The 15,268-nt window shown below is 39.9% G+C and overlaps 1 protein-coding gene across 4 annotated transcripts in view; it reads left to right on the top strand.

The window, feature by feature from the left end:
• MAP3K20 (mitogen-activated protein kinase kinase kinase 20) overlaps positions 1-15,268 on the top strand; it is a 127,371-nt gene that overhangs the window by 41,299 nt on the left and 70,804 nt on the right. For all 4 annotated transcript variants that reach the window (XM_061608463.1, XM_061608462.1, XM_061608464.1 and 1 more), the window contains exons 4-7: positions 2,765-2,866; positions 8,199-8,264; positions 10,792-10,820; positions 10,938-11,075. In XM_061608463.1, the coding sequence (XP_061464447.1) occupies positions 2,765-2,866; positions 8,199-8,264; positions 10,792-10,820; positions 10,938-11,075 (335 nt within the window). The remainder of the gene's footprint in view (positions 1-2,764; positions 2,867-8,198; positions 8,265-10,791; positions 10,821-10,937; positions 11,076-15,268) is intronic.

Genomic DNA, 15,268 nt, shown 5'->3' with positions numbered 1-15,268 from the left:
AAGCATAAAACTGCTTAGTTCCAACAAGCAGAAAAAAGAGATCCTTATTTAAATAGGAGTAATTTACTATGCAATGATTCCACAGTAATGGCTCCAACTCTGCTGATGCTTTATATTGGTCAGAGCTGGTTTTGCAGAATGGACAGCTCTAGGGCAGACTTTACCAGCTGGATTCATGCTAGATTGCATCTTGAAACAATACTGGTCGCCACCCAAATGTTGGCAATAGGAAAATCTTTACTAGTCAATATTTCAAAAGATTGGCTGGTACAATCTAGAGCAGAGTTGGGGAATCTGTGGCCTTCCAGATGTTGTTGGACTCCAGCTCCCATCAGTCGCAGCCAGCATGATAAATGATCGGGGATGATGGGAGTTGTAGTCCAACAGCATCTGGGAGGTCACAGGTTCTCTATCTAGGACATATTAGTTAGCTGGCCAAGTGAACAACCTGCATGACCTGAAAATGTACTTAAGAACACAGTACAGAATCCCAGAATCCTCCATCTTCAACAGCCTGCATCAATACTCAAAATTTAGACTGAGTCAAGTAAGGCCCTGTTGCCCCTGCAGCAGGCTTGATGGGGCTTTACACTCCTAAATTTGAGTGTTCGCTCTTAAATTCCTCTGTGGATATCCACCAGTAGTAGCCGAGAAGGAGGGTATGTGCATTCCAGATGCTTCCTGGGGCAACTATTTTCAGAACAAATACATCTTAAGATGTTGTAATCCATGAATGATCCGATTATTGGTGGGGGGAGGGTTCTACTGAAGCAGAATTTTGAGGGTCTCCCTCATTACTCACCCCAACTCCAGTGTGCTATTACCCCTCTATGTTTCCAGTTAGGAAGAATATGACAGCAGTGCTGTTGTTTTGTTAAGGTGCATGTAATAGACAGTTCTTTTGGTTTAAAACAACCCTACATAACAAAACCGGGGGCTAGGATTGTTCTGTTAGATCTTGTACAATATTTTATTTTGAGAAAACAAGTCTTGACCATCTGGGATCATTGCGAACCACAGTTTTTGCCATAGCAGACTAACAGCATCATGAATTAATCTGTTAAAGTAATTACATTTGAAAACAGAATTCAGAAGAAGTCATCTTCTTTGCTGTTCTATTTCTGATTATTGATTCCTTCAGTTTCCTGCCCTCTGTTTAATTTTTGTTTCTATGAAGGCTAGAAAATACCCCACATTCTCCAGGCCTCCCTCCTCTTGAAAGTCCTGCTAAAGTTGGTAAAATTAGAATGCAAAAATTTGGACTCGGCATTGTAATGCAAAAGGATGGCGGTATGTGTGTGGTTTCTTTGAGAGGCCTCTGTACTCTGCTGTCCAGACATGCAAGGCAGGACAATATGATTCAGAATAGTGTCAAGAAATAGAAATATTAAAGTTATTCATGTTGGCCCCAGTATTTCCTGTACATTGAATGTAACAGATTTAAATATTTTCTTAGTATGTTAGACTTGGTCACTGAACACGAAGGTGTATTGTTTGTATCTCATAACCAAGAAAAAGGTTTTGTATAGCTGCCTCTATACAAAGTTCAAATTTTTGAGAGAACGCATAGGCTGAAGTTCTTTGTTGATCAATTCTTTTGCTGATTAATGAGGTTTATGTAAGTTAGTTTAAGATATTTTTATACTGCTTTTCAGTTAAAATTCCCAGGATGGTCTTTCTTATATACTTGATGATGATCTCATGTTTATCATTTCATGTGTATTAAAATAAATATATAACATTTAATAGTACATGTCAAGGATTTTCCTAGTTTCTCAGCCTCACTTCATGTAAAACAGGCATCTGTAACCCTTTCGCTGCCACCAATTCACCGAGAATACTTCTTTAAACCCTCCTAGTAACATGTATGGAAGGCTTTAGGCGTGAGATGACACCACCACTGAGAGTCAGTATAAATCTTGAGCTGTTATAGGTTTATTAAAGGGATATTATTTATAAAATGAATAGGGTTGCTTATTTTGGGACTTTATAGGTGTTTGCTGACAGTTTCTAAAGTCTCCAGAGATGCCATTGCTGACATCAGCCTCCAAGTGGCTCTTCCTTCAGGCCAATTTCCCTAAACCTCCACAACCCAGTCCACCTCATGGGGCTAATTTGCCCCATGCCCCCCAAAGCTCCTCTGGTTGCACTCCTGGCTCTTTAGTCAGTGTTTAGCCAGTGTTATACCACCATTTGTGTCACTTCCCTCTGGCAAGACCTTACTTCAGGGCAGCCCCTCAGACCACCTCAGTCACCGGCTCCCTTCTGATTCTCACCAGACCACGATTAATGACACCCTGCATAATTATATATAGGCTCTAGTCCTTTTCTCAGCTACTTTCACCAACCAACTCCTCACTCTAACCATCATGAACACCAGTTGTCCTTTCTAACTGCTGTCAGTTAACTCCCTACTGCTGGACCCTCCAGCCAATCAGAAAGAATTTGTTAGAATTGTAAATCTCTCCTTTCAGAACCTGTAACAATTACCAAAACAAGGCCTCATGGCAGTCACAGAGAACACATATTTTTTAAACACAAACACACACATATATAGCATTTTTCTACAGGAAGTAATATGGTCCTTTGCTTCAAATAAATGCACTCAAACACTATATACGATATATTATTCATATTACTGCAGATTATTGTAATGTTTTAGGAAATCCTCCTTTGGAAAGCTAGGATTGCCAGTCATTATTGTAATTCATCTGTCTAGCATTAGACAATGTCATTTTAAAATGCATGCACTATTTTGTTGCAGAATATGCTTCAGCTGGATCACTGTATGACTTCATTAATAGCAACAGAAGTGAAGAAATGGATATGGATCATATAATGACCTGGGCAACTGATATAGCTAAAGGTAAGGGAAATAAATTGGTAACAGAGGGTAGATTATCACAATTATTTCCAAAAATAATTTGCATTTGCCACCAGAGCTTCACCTTTGGTCCATGTGCATCTTAGTTCAGAATGCCTCCTGTTCTTAGGAGTACCCACTGTTGTTTCCCCCCTCCCCATGCTGTTCCAAAGGGTCTCATGACCCTCTGGAGCTGATGTGGGGGTGAGTAGCTGCAGGGGGGAGGGAGAATCAACAAAAATTGGTCTCCTTCCCTGTTCTGCTAATAGAAGCCTCCTCTGGAGCAAAATGTTTTCCATCGGCAAAGGGACATTATCCTTAATCCCCAGTCTGAATTGCTCACATTCTATGGAGTGGGGAACGTTTTCAGCTTGAGGGACACATTCCCCCAGGGGCTACATGCTAATGGTGGGTTGGGCCAGAGGCAAATGTGGGTGGAACAAGTGTAACTCTTACTTTAGCACAGTAGGGTACATTGTAGCCACACAAAAATTGGGGTTTCTTTGCATGCAGGAACACACACTCCTCTCTCTCTCTCTCTCTCTCTCACACACACACACACACACGCACGCAAGAGTCATTAGTCACAGTTCAACAACCTAATCAAGCCAGGCAATGGGGATTAAATATGGTGTGTGGACTAGGGCCAGTGAAGGTAGCCTCAGGAGGGGCATGGCCTGGGTAGAGTCCTTTGAGCCAGAGGGACTTGTGGAGGACTGCATTCTGCCTCCCAATCAGAGGTTCCCAACTGCTGGGTTACACACTCCTTCCCTGACCAGTGCTACCCTGATAAACATTGGAGCTGCACCTCAGTGGCTTATAATTATCACTCAGAATGCTGGGAAACCTGATTACAAAGCTCCTGGATAATGTGTAGTTTGGCCCTGAGGTGTCTGTGATGTCCCTGTACATATATAATACTGTAAATATGGTAGGTGCGGGTTTATTAGAGTATATGTGGTAAGTAGACTGAGTGAGAGGGGGGAGTACATGGGTCAGAATGTTGATGAGTGTTGTATAATGATTGGCTGAGTGCTTGAGTGTCTGAAGATATGAGAGGATGACAGTTCTGTTAGTTTGGTTGGTTGGGTTTTTGTGAGGCTTTGAGAGGGTTGTTGGGTGGATTGGATTAGGCGGGTAGTGAGGCAGGTTATTGACAGAGCTTGGAAAAGTTACTTTTTTGAACTACCACTCCCATCAGCCCCAGCCAGCATGGCCACTGGACTGGGCTGATGGGAGTTGTAGTTCAAAAAAGTAACTTTTCCAAGCTCTGGTTATTGACGACTAGAAACATAAAGAGTAACACATCTTATGAAAACACATGCTTGTTGACTATACCTTTAAGTAATCTTGTTATTCCCTGTGTATATAAATAAATATTTCTTGGTTTACCAAAACGCCTGATCCTTGGCTGGGTTTACACAGACTGGAAGGGTGGGCAGGGCATATACCAAGGTTGGGAAACAGTATCAGTGGTAGCAGCGGTGAAGAGATAGTGTAACATCATCAGGTATCCAGAGCAACCCAGGGCTGTAATCTTTATAGGCACAAAGATACAGCCCCCTGTATCAAAGATACTTGAGGCCTGCAGGTGTACCCAGACACAACGTAGCAATAAGCCAGGAGGAGATTAAGGTACAGTCTCAAGGCATTATTGTTTACAGGGAGTGTGTGGTGGTGCTGCCTAGCAGTGGGATCTTGTGAGATCTTTGCTAGAGCCGGTGAGAGAACTGTTTTGAGAGCAGGACCCTGAGGTGGGACCGTGACAAGGCAGAGACCACAGGAAGGGGCCTGACAGTGTCCCATTGTGCCAGGGGCATTCTTTCCTATGTGGTTTGTTTTCTGCTGTACAGCATATCATGACTTATACACCCCAGTCTTTTAAATTCAGCTATCTCTTTCCGTTGCACACTGCGCTTGGCTGCCTTTCCATTTAAAGTGATCAAGCCCAGTTGTGTAGATGTTTCTTGAGTATACTGAAGTACCAAATGGGCCTAAGAATTTTAGTGAAAACATTTTGTACTGGTGTCAGTGGAAACCAAATCCAAAATGTGTGCTAAGAATCATGGGGGTCTGCTGCTCTTTGGAAGTACACAAAATCTTGACTTATCCTACACAGGTTAGGGCAATTAAAAACAACAACAATGTATTTGCAGGCTTGAAACCCATTGATGTGGTCTCCCAAAAGCTTGTCCTAGTGAGTCTTGGCTCATAAGTCTATCACAAGTAACTACATTTGTTTTGAAACTACCTATTTTTTTAATTCAGTTGCATTCCTCCTGTGTTGCTCAAGAAATAACCCATATGTTGAAGGCAAGAGAGTTTTTTTGTGCTGACTCTTACAGCATAGTGTAACGCAGTTTGCTCGTTAACATTTTAATCCCAGCAAAGAACACGAGAAGTTTAGATATTTGAGCAACTTGCACATCTTGTATACCAAGAACATGATCATATTTCTAGTCAAGGAACAGTCAGTCAAAATAATAATCCATTTAAGATATGAAACACTTGGATTCAAGCCAGTTTCATTTTGTTTAAGTCAATGGGACTAAAGTAGCTTAATTTCAAGTGCATTAGCTTGACAGGGCTATGGATGGGAATAGGTAATCTTCCTCTTTCTTTCAAAAATTGGTTCATTTGGGGTATGCCTAGCTCTGCCTGTATTTTTTTTTATGTCTCTGGATGAATGAACCAGGAAATGAAAAAATAAAGATTTTGGTTAAGAAGCAGAAAGCAGAGAGTAGGAATAAACGGACAGTTCTCCCAATGGAGGGCTGTAGAAAGTGGAGTCCCTCAAGGATCGGTATTGGGACCTGTACTTTTCAACTTGTTCATTAATGACCTAGAATTAGGAGTGAGCAGTGAAGTGGCCAAGTTTGCTGACAACACTAAATTGTTCAGGGTTGTTAAAACAAAAAGGGATTGCGAAGAGCTCCAAAAAGACCTCTCCAAACTGAGTGAATGGGCAGACAAATGGCAAATGCAATTCAATATAAACAAGTGTAAAATTATGCATATTGGAGCAAAAAATCTTAATTTCACATATACGCTCATGGGGTCTGAACTGGCGGTGACCGACCAGGAGAGAGACCTCGGGGTTGTAGTGGACAGCACAATGAAAATGTCGACCCAGTGTGCGGCAGCTGTGAAAAAGGCAAATTCCATGCTAGCAATAATTAGGAAAGGTATTGAAAATAAAACAGCCGATATCATAATGCCGTTGTATAAATCTATGGTGCGGCCGCATTTGGAATACTGTGTACAGTTCTGGTTGCCTCATCTCAAAAAGGATATTATAGAGTTGGAAAAGGTTCAGAAGAGGGCAACCAGAATGATCAAGGGGATGGAGCGACTCCCTTATGAGGAAAGGTTGCAGCATTTGGGGCTTTTTAGTTTAGAGAAAAGGCGGGTCAGAGGAGACATGATAGAAGTGTATAAAATTATGCATGGCATTGAGAAAGTGGATAGAGAAAAGTTCTTCTCCCTCTCATAATACTAGAACTCGTGGACATTCAAAGAAGCTGAATGTTGGAAGATTCAGGACAGACAAAAGGAAGTACTTCTTTACTCAGCGCATAGTTAAACTATGGAATTTGCTCCCACAAGATGCAGTAATGGCCACCAGCTTGGATGGTTTTAAAAGAAGATTAGACAAATTCATGGAGGACAGGGCTATCAATGGCTACTAGCCATGATGGCTGTGCTCTGCCACCCTAGTCAGAGGCAGCATGCTTCTGAAAACCAGTTGCTGGAAGCCTCAGGAGGGTAGAGTGTTCTTGCACTCAGGTCCTGCTTGTGGGCTTCCCCCAGGCCCCTGGTTGGCCACTGTGAGAACAGGATGCTGGACTAGATGGGCCACTGGCCTGATCCAGCAGGCTCTTCTTATGTTCTTAAAGATGAGCATGTAGTGAGTCCATCTGTATAATTTATATTGAGCTGCACATTGTGGGCCTGTTCACCTGTTATTTTTTAGGGAGACTTGTACTGTGTAGGTATTTCTCAAGAACACCCATATTTTTCCCTTCATTGATTTTTTAAAAATCTGAATGTGGTATCTTCCTGACCATCAAGTTGAAATGCCCTATTATACATGTAAAATGGTCATCCTGAAAATTACCACCAGAGCTTTGATTCAACAATTTTGATTGTGTGCACAGGCCGCAGCACAAAGTGTATCCTATGAGAATCCTCTGTGAGAAGGCAGTCAAATAGTATGTGAAATGGGAAGTGTCGGTGAAGATTGGAGACAATTGGATTGCAGGATTAAAGCCATAGGATGGGATGCAGCATATGGTTAAATCTGTTTAGCACCATTCACAGCAGTGGATTGTTCACAGAGTTTGTTAGACCCATCTAACAAATCAATCCTGACAAGACTGAGATGCTGTTGGTGGGGGGGCTCTCTGCCCAGATGGTTGATGTCCGACCTGCCCTAAATGGGGTTACACTCCCCCTAAAGGAGCAGGTCCGTAGTTTGGGGGTCTTATTAGATCCGCTCCTGTCACTGGAGGCTCAAGTAGCCTCGGTGGCACGGAATGCGTTCTACCAGCTTCGGCTGGTAGCCCAACTACGACCCTATCTGGATAGGGAGAACCTTGCCACAGTTATCCATGCTCTGGTAACCTCTAGATTGGACTACTGTAATGCACTCTACGTAGGGTTACCTCTGAAGACGGTTCGGAAACTTCAGCTGGTGCAGAATGCTGCGGCCAGAGTTCTTACTGGGACAAAAAAATTTGATCATATAACACCTGTCCTGGCCCAGCTGCACTGGCTACCAATATGTTTCCGGGCCAGATTCAAAGTGTTGGTTCTTACCTATAAAGCCCTTAATGGCATCGGACCGCAATACCTGGCGGAACGCCTCTCCCGCTATGTACCTACCCGGTCGCTGCGCTCGACGTCGAAGGCCCTTCTCCGTGTCCCAACGCATAGGGAGGCCCGGAGAACAATAACTAGAGCTAGGGCCTTCTCAGTGGTGGCCCCCGAACTATGGAATGCCCTCCCTGATGAGATACGCCTGGCGCCTTCTTTGCTATCTTTTCGGCGCCAGGTAAAGACCTACCTCTTCGCCCAGGCATTTAAAAAATTTTTAAATTTGAATTTAAAATTGAAAATTTTTAATTATGCTTTATTGTGTTTTTGTATTTTAACCTGTTTTATCATGCTGTACACCGCCCTGGGAGCTTATTGCTATAGGGCGGTCTAAAAATGTAATAAAATAAATAAATAAAATAAAATATCTTGTTTGCATTTGTTTTGTGAAGAAGCTACTGCTAGCATGGACAAGAATTGATACTGCTGTAACATTTTTTTTTTTGTAATTTCCCTTTAGGAATGCACTATTTACATATGGAGGCTCCAGTCAAAGTAATTCACAGAGATCTGAAGTCCCGAAATGGTAATACAGCATAAATGTACATGTTTTTATTTTTCTTGCAAGCCCTGGTTTTTAGTATTAGTTTTTGGAAACCGGAAAACAATGCTATCTGCAGTTGCAATGCATTCTAAACATTACAGGAAAACACTTCAAAGTAATATGTTTGATTTGTCTCAATTCCTGTTTGTTCTCAGTGAAGTGTATTGAAGTCTCTCTCCCTTTTTAGTTTCCTTGAAATTTTACCATTCTGTAAAGTTATTCTGAGAAGCATGTTTTAGGTACCTGTATGCAGAGTTTGCATGCTCCTCTGAATTATGTCAAAAATCAGAATACAAAGGGTTGGATCCAGGCTATGTTAGTTGCACATAGGTCCCATTGATTTCAGTAGGAACTAAGTTAGTAGTAATTCCTAACGTTGATTTCAGTGGGGCCTGTGTGCAGCTAACTTAGTCTGAATCCAGCCAACTGCCTTGTAGAATGTTCATCATAGAATGCCATCTCTATTGGCCATGCTGGTTGGGGCTGATGGGGATTGGAGTAATCTGGAGGGTCACAGGTTCCTCATCCCTTGCTCTATTTGTACAATCAGTTAAAATATTTTGGAAGTGCTCTAGCCATGAAAACCAAGCTATGGTTTGCAAACCTGACATGCCCTTGCCAAGAAAAGAACTTAGGTTATTGTTGATGCTTCAGATGAGAAGCTACTAAACCAAATTTAACACAAAATATCTGTTGCTTTTCATCTGTTGATCTCTTCCTGGTAATTGCAGTTCATGCTTCTTTGTGGTTGTTTAACAAGAATGAATTACTTTATGCCAAGTGGGATTAGTACATTGGGATACACCCAAAACCGATGTGCAAAGGAAAAATGAAAGTGCCTCATTTCATTGTAATGTTGCTGCTAATGGTTGCTTTTATCCTCTGAGGATTTTCTCTTAAAATCAGAAAAAAATGTATGTGCCTCATTTTCTTCTCTTGAGTTTTGACCACATAAGTCCATGTTAGATTGTTTCCTCTGCATAAAATATATTTTATAATTAGTTAGATAATAAAAAACAAAATATTGGCAAGTGAAGTTTCCTTAGCAAACACAGGTAACTTGTGGGAACTTCTTTGGAAAACATTTGTTTGAAATGGGATCTATAAATTTTGTAAATAAATAATTATAAAGACTCTGCTTTTTAGAGCTTACTGCTGTGTATTCTAGTATTTTGACCAGTTACTCAAAAGCCCTTCTGATGTAAGAATAGAACTCCTCAGTGGATTAGACAAGAATCCATCCAAACTGTTTTTGAGAAGCTTTTCACAGAAACCCTTTTTCTAAAAAAAGATTTAATCCCCCCCCCATTAACGTTATTTCAAAATCCTGTACGACAAAATAAAGATGGACATTGACAGGGACACAATATTGGGAACTATAATAGCTGTGACTTTAACAATGAAACAAAACGGACATCAATACCAACAACATCAGTGTCAAAATCTATGAATTGTAAGTGAATTATAAAACACATGACAATTTAAGGTACAGCACTGCAAGCACTGCACGGTCAAATTAGGGCAAAAAGCAGGGTGGAAATCCTGAGGCACTGCAGATATTGTTGGCTCTTAACTCCCATCAGCTGCAGTCATTAGCCAATGATAAGGAAATAATGGGAGGTGTGGTCCAGGACCACAAGTTCCTCACCCCAGCATAAAGGCAAGAGCCCTTTCCTAAGTCCCCAGCACCTGTTGCTTAGAGGTATACTTATTCTGAACAGAAGAGGTTCTGTTTCACTAATAGTCTGCTACCTTTAAAAAAGGGATTAGAAAACTATGTGATTGTATATTTCCTATATATATTTCCTATGTTAGTTAAGCACTGTTTAAAGAATTATGTCTTTACATGTAAATTAAACCCAAATCCTTTTATTATTTATTTATTTATTTATTGGATTTATTAGTTGCCCATCTGGGAGGATATCCAACCACTCTGGGAGAGATAAAATATATATCCCTATTCACTCTCTTCAATTGTATTTATAATTTTATAAAAACATAGCATTTTCTCAGTTGTCTTTTTTCTAAACATTTTAGTTTTTTTGTTTAGCAAAAGTGCTCCAATTGCTTGATCATTTTGGCTGTCCTTTTCTGACATTTTCCAGGTCTATGATACTCTTTTTGAATATTCCAAATGTCATGTCTTCACTACAGATCTATATGATATGGCATTATAATATTTGACAGTTTTATTTTTAGTCTTTTCCCCAATAATTCCTAACACTGAATTTTTCCTTTTCCACTGCCATAACTTGCTGAGTTGATGTTTTCTGTGAGCTATCAGCCAGAATCTCAAGATTTCTTTCTGTGGTAGTCATTCAGTATGAGACAGTTCCATGTCAGTTAGATTTACTGTCAGACAGTTCAGCCAGAGAAATTATATGAACTATTGCTTGTCAGCATATACAAGTCCATTGTCAAATTGCAAAAATTTCTTTAAATAATGTATATGTTTGTTAATAGTTGAAATGTATTTCCTCATACTCTCTCCTTTTTTAAAACTTTTCAGTGGTTATAGCTGGTGATGGAGTATTAAAGGTAGGAAAAATTCAAGCACATGTAAAGTTTATTTATTGTTGTGCCCTATTTTGCATCATGTTTTTCCAAAAATATAGACAGTAATTTTCTTCTCTGTTTGTTTACTGCTTTTTCTAGATCTGTGATTTTGGTGCATCAAGATTTCACTCCCATACAACACATATGTCCCTAGTTGGTACCTTTCCTTGGATGGCTCCAGAGGTTATCCAGAGTCTCCCAGTATCAGAAACATGTGACACGTATTCATATGGTGTGGTGAGTAGCCTGAGTCTTTGTGGACTTCCAAACATATTTGACAAATCCATCCTGGGAAAGCCCAGATCCAGCTAGGCTCCATGATCTACATCTAACACAAAGGCAAGACAACTAAGTTGTTGTTTTGTTTGTTTGTCTGTTTGTTTGACTTGTTAGTTGCTTCTCACACGCAAGTCTCCAAGTGACTAACATGTTTTAAAACATGAGCATGAATAGTAACATATTCATAAAGAACCTCATACAATTCATAAAACTATATAATCCCCCCAAAGCCCCAGGAAGCTTTGGCAGCACTTCCTACCACACAAAATATGTATTCTCTCTTGTGTACGTGCTTATGTGCTCACTCTTTTTATTTCTGTGTATGTGCCTTCTTGCATGCTCACTCTCTGGAATGCAAAACACACTCCATTCTCTTTTTCCCTTCCACATGGCCCATGCAGTGCAGGTTTTCCCCATATTTCTCTGTCATGCAGCCAGTTTAGACATTACTTCCAATTCATCTTACCACTATCCTAATGGGTTCAATATCCTGGACTAGGGAAATTCCGTGTTAGAATAAGGAGAACTCTTCTAGGGTAGACATTCACTTCTATGTACAGTAAGGATATTGAGGGGATGGGACGGAGAAGAAACACTGGATCCCAAAACCACTCCCACTTGCATTACAACATCCTGTGGTGTGGAGAACTCTCCACACAGTCACATGGATCCACAATTCAGCCACAAAACTCAGAGCCGGGAGAGCTTGTCAGTTCTTCATTCCCAATCATGACATTTCAGTTCTAAAGAACTGTGTTGTATTCGGACTAAGTTAAGCACATATAAGTTCCATTGAAAACAATGTGAAAAGTTAGTTGTATGGGACTTTTAGTTACTGTAAACCGCCCAGAGAGCTTCGGCTATGGGGCGCTATATAAATAAATAAATAAATAAACGTAATCTGGATCCAAACATTGTTTTTGGCGAAAACTGTCTCACTGGAGTGATTAAGTCTCAGGTATAAGACTATGTCTCTTAGCTTATCACACCTTTGGTCTGATTAAATAGGCCAAGTTATTAAGTCACGATGACAGATAATTGCAAGATCTGAGAGAATTTCTCTTTTTCAATTTGGATCTCCATTTTGAACAATAAATATAACTTGAAAAATTCTCTGAAAGTATGACATTGAGAGAGCTTACAATTGCATGTACTCTTAAATACGTTAGTCCTGTGCATGAAAATTTTGCACATTAGTTCATACCTAAATAGTTATAGATTAATAACGATATGCTTGTGCATTTTAAGTTTTTATGTAGAGAGATGTTTTACAGCACATCTCTACTCAGAAGTAAATCTAATGAATTCATTGGATTACTCCCAGATAAATGGGATTAGGATTAGATTGCAATTCTATACACATTTACATGGAAGTAAACCCACTGAACTCAGTAGAATTTACTTATATAAGTTTGTACTGTTGGTAGTGTATTGGTTAGATTCTCTGGCCATTGACTCCATCAAGATTTCCTCTTTATATGTCCTCAATTTCTCTGAGCACAATCCTTTAGGCCAACAATGTGTTTTGTAGATAAAGAATTAATCCATGAAAAATGTGACTATTTTTCTTTTAAAACAATCTCATCCATAAATACAAGTTTTGAACAGCCTAGTATAACAATTTAGAGTGCTTACAAGTGGCTTTTGTGCTAGACAGACATCTGCTTTTCATCAGTTGAAGTGCAGCTGAAATTCTGATAACAAAGAGCAGAATCCTTTTCAAATGTAAAACAAGTAAGATGTTGAGAAATGGCATTCTACTGGCAGAATCCATGGTCTTTCTTTTATTTATTTTTTTCTTGGGTTTTCCTCGCCAGAATGGGTTGTATTCATTGAACTATTACATTGTTTTCTATATTCTATTTACAATGTAAAGGGGGGGGGGAAGCATTTTCCCACCATAGTACAACATAGTGCTGTCAATCCATAGTTCCAAATTTTTTCTTGGTCAAACTAAACTTGCCTCTTCTGAATAAATCACAAACAAATTAGGAAGGATGGCATATATTGTTCATACTAATTTGTCCTTCCTTTTATGATTTACCTTGTAACCTTCTGAGATTTGGCAAATGATTTCATGAGACTGGGATACTAGATGCAAATCCTATGCACAAATACTTGGATGTAAGTCCCATTGACTTATAATTGTGAATAAAAAGGGCTAGGATTGCACTATACTCTGATTTGCCTGTAAGGGGCTTCTGCTGAAATGAGTAGAATATTCTTGTGAGAAAATTTGCGATCAGGATCTCAGACTGCTTAATGCATAGCTGGCAGGTCTATCCAAATGGCAGATCAAGTCTTAGGATTCCTATGATCCATCCAGTAATCTCTAAGCCATTGAAAATGTCTGTACTCCAAATAGCACATACTACTTGTCAGCATCTAACACGTTGTTCTCCCATGACTAGACATATCCTTCTGCAGAGGTGGAAAATAATATGCACTCTTCTACTCGATAGGAAAGTGCTTATGGGATAATGATGATAACTCTAAAATTGTCACAGCATATCCAGCTTAAATATCAGTTCAACAGGATTGCTTTTACCAATGCATTTGTATATGTATTTAATTGCAGGGGGTTCATGTAATAAATTTAACTTTAGAAATGTAGATCCAGTGAAGATGCATCTTCATTACACTAAGAGCACTGAGCATGTGTTTCCTTGGATATGAAAACCTATTTATAGAGTGAAGGAGAGAGGCACTCCTTTTAATCCAGGTTTTAAGATAGTTGTTCAGCTATGCAAAACACCCAGGCTTCCCCCCCCCACACTAGAGTCGGTTGCTATAATCCAGGGAGATCATAAGGTTTCTCCATCACAAAGTATAGAAGGTGGGTGAGGAGGGGGAGTCCCATGTCCTTAGGAAACTGTAACTGCCACTGCTAGTAATGTTGTGGGAGCTTTTGATACTCATGAGGCTCTGATTTGGGTCTCTAACTCATCAGTTTTGTTCAAAAACTTCCTGAAGTGGTAACATTTTAAGAATAAAAAATATATGCATAGCAGCTTACTATGGCTCATACATCTGTGTTTCTAGTTGCCTTGAACCACTTTGAACATCAGTTTGCTGTTACTGTTTTTCCTTACGGTTTGTTTTTTATTGTAGTTACTGAATGAGTAGAAAACATTGCAATTACATTTGAAGTGAGTTACCCTATCCCACAGAGCTTTTCTTGAGCTTTGTTAGCATGTTCCTTCCCCTTTCTTGATGGAGGTTTTTCTTTATCTCCGTTAGCATAGCTGTCCTTTTCAGAGGTGATATTCCAGAACCAGATACACCAGATGATAGTTGTACAGTGTGGTGGGTTGCACAAAGAAGACAGTAACAAAATAACTTCACAAGCATGCGTACACAAGTGTGCGTGTGTCAGTTTGGATGTTTTGTGACAGAGTAAATTGATGAAGGCAGAAATGAAAAGGCATGCTACAGAACAAAGGCAGGTCAGGTTGGCCTGTGGTAACCTAACAGCTGTGATTTGACTTAACTACTCTTGGTAGGCCAAAGTTCTTAAGAGTCTTATAGTCCCTTCCAAAATGTTTGTGTTACATGCTGGGGATTCATCTTGACATCTTCGGCTGCAAGGGTACTAAGGAATTCTTGGCAGAGAGATGCTAGGAATCAAGTCCTTGTTTACTTGTGAAGTTGGCCATAAGATAATCAGACACGTGAGTAATCGGAATGATAACAAGCAAACCTGCTTGCTCCCATCTCATTGAAAACCCACACCTGACTTTTTCTGAAGATGTCTCATGTCCCTGGAAATATGTGTTTAACCTAGTGGCTCTTAACTTTTCTAATCAGATTTGTAACTCTACAACAGAAGGTATACTACAGCTACATTGATAGAGCACCTTCTTCGTCCCTTGATTGAAAGCCCAGCTTGCAGAGTGCTTTTCCCCCATGCATGGGCAGCTTCTGCTAATAGATTTACACTTTCCTCCTGATTCCATTGTGAACTGGCTAGAATCCATTAAAAGTTGCATGTACCTCCTAAGCCTGAATGCTAACCCACAATTCAGGGTAGTAAGCACTTACATAGGGTAATGATCTTTGGATTGCTTAACTAACAGGTGATTAGCTTTAAAAAGAGATCAGATAGGCTTTTTATCTTAGTTGAGTTAAATATGTTTTCCAATTTAAGGGAA

The sequence above is a fragment of the Rhineura floridana genome, chromosome 2 (genome assembly GCF_030035675.1).
Source record: "Rhineura floridana isolate rRhiFlo1 chromosome 2, rRhiFlo1.hap2, whole genome shotgun sequence".
Taxonomy (NCBI): Eukaryota; Metazoa; Chordata; class Lepidosauria; order Squamata; family Rhineuridae; genus Rhineura; species Rhineura floridana.
Note: the sequence above shows the minus strand (reverse complement) of the source record. Positions and strands in the feature narration are given on the sequence as shown.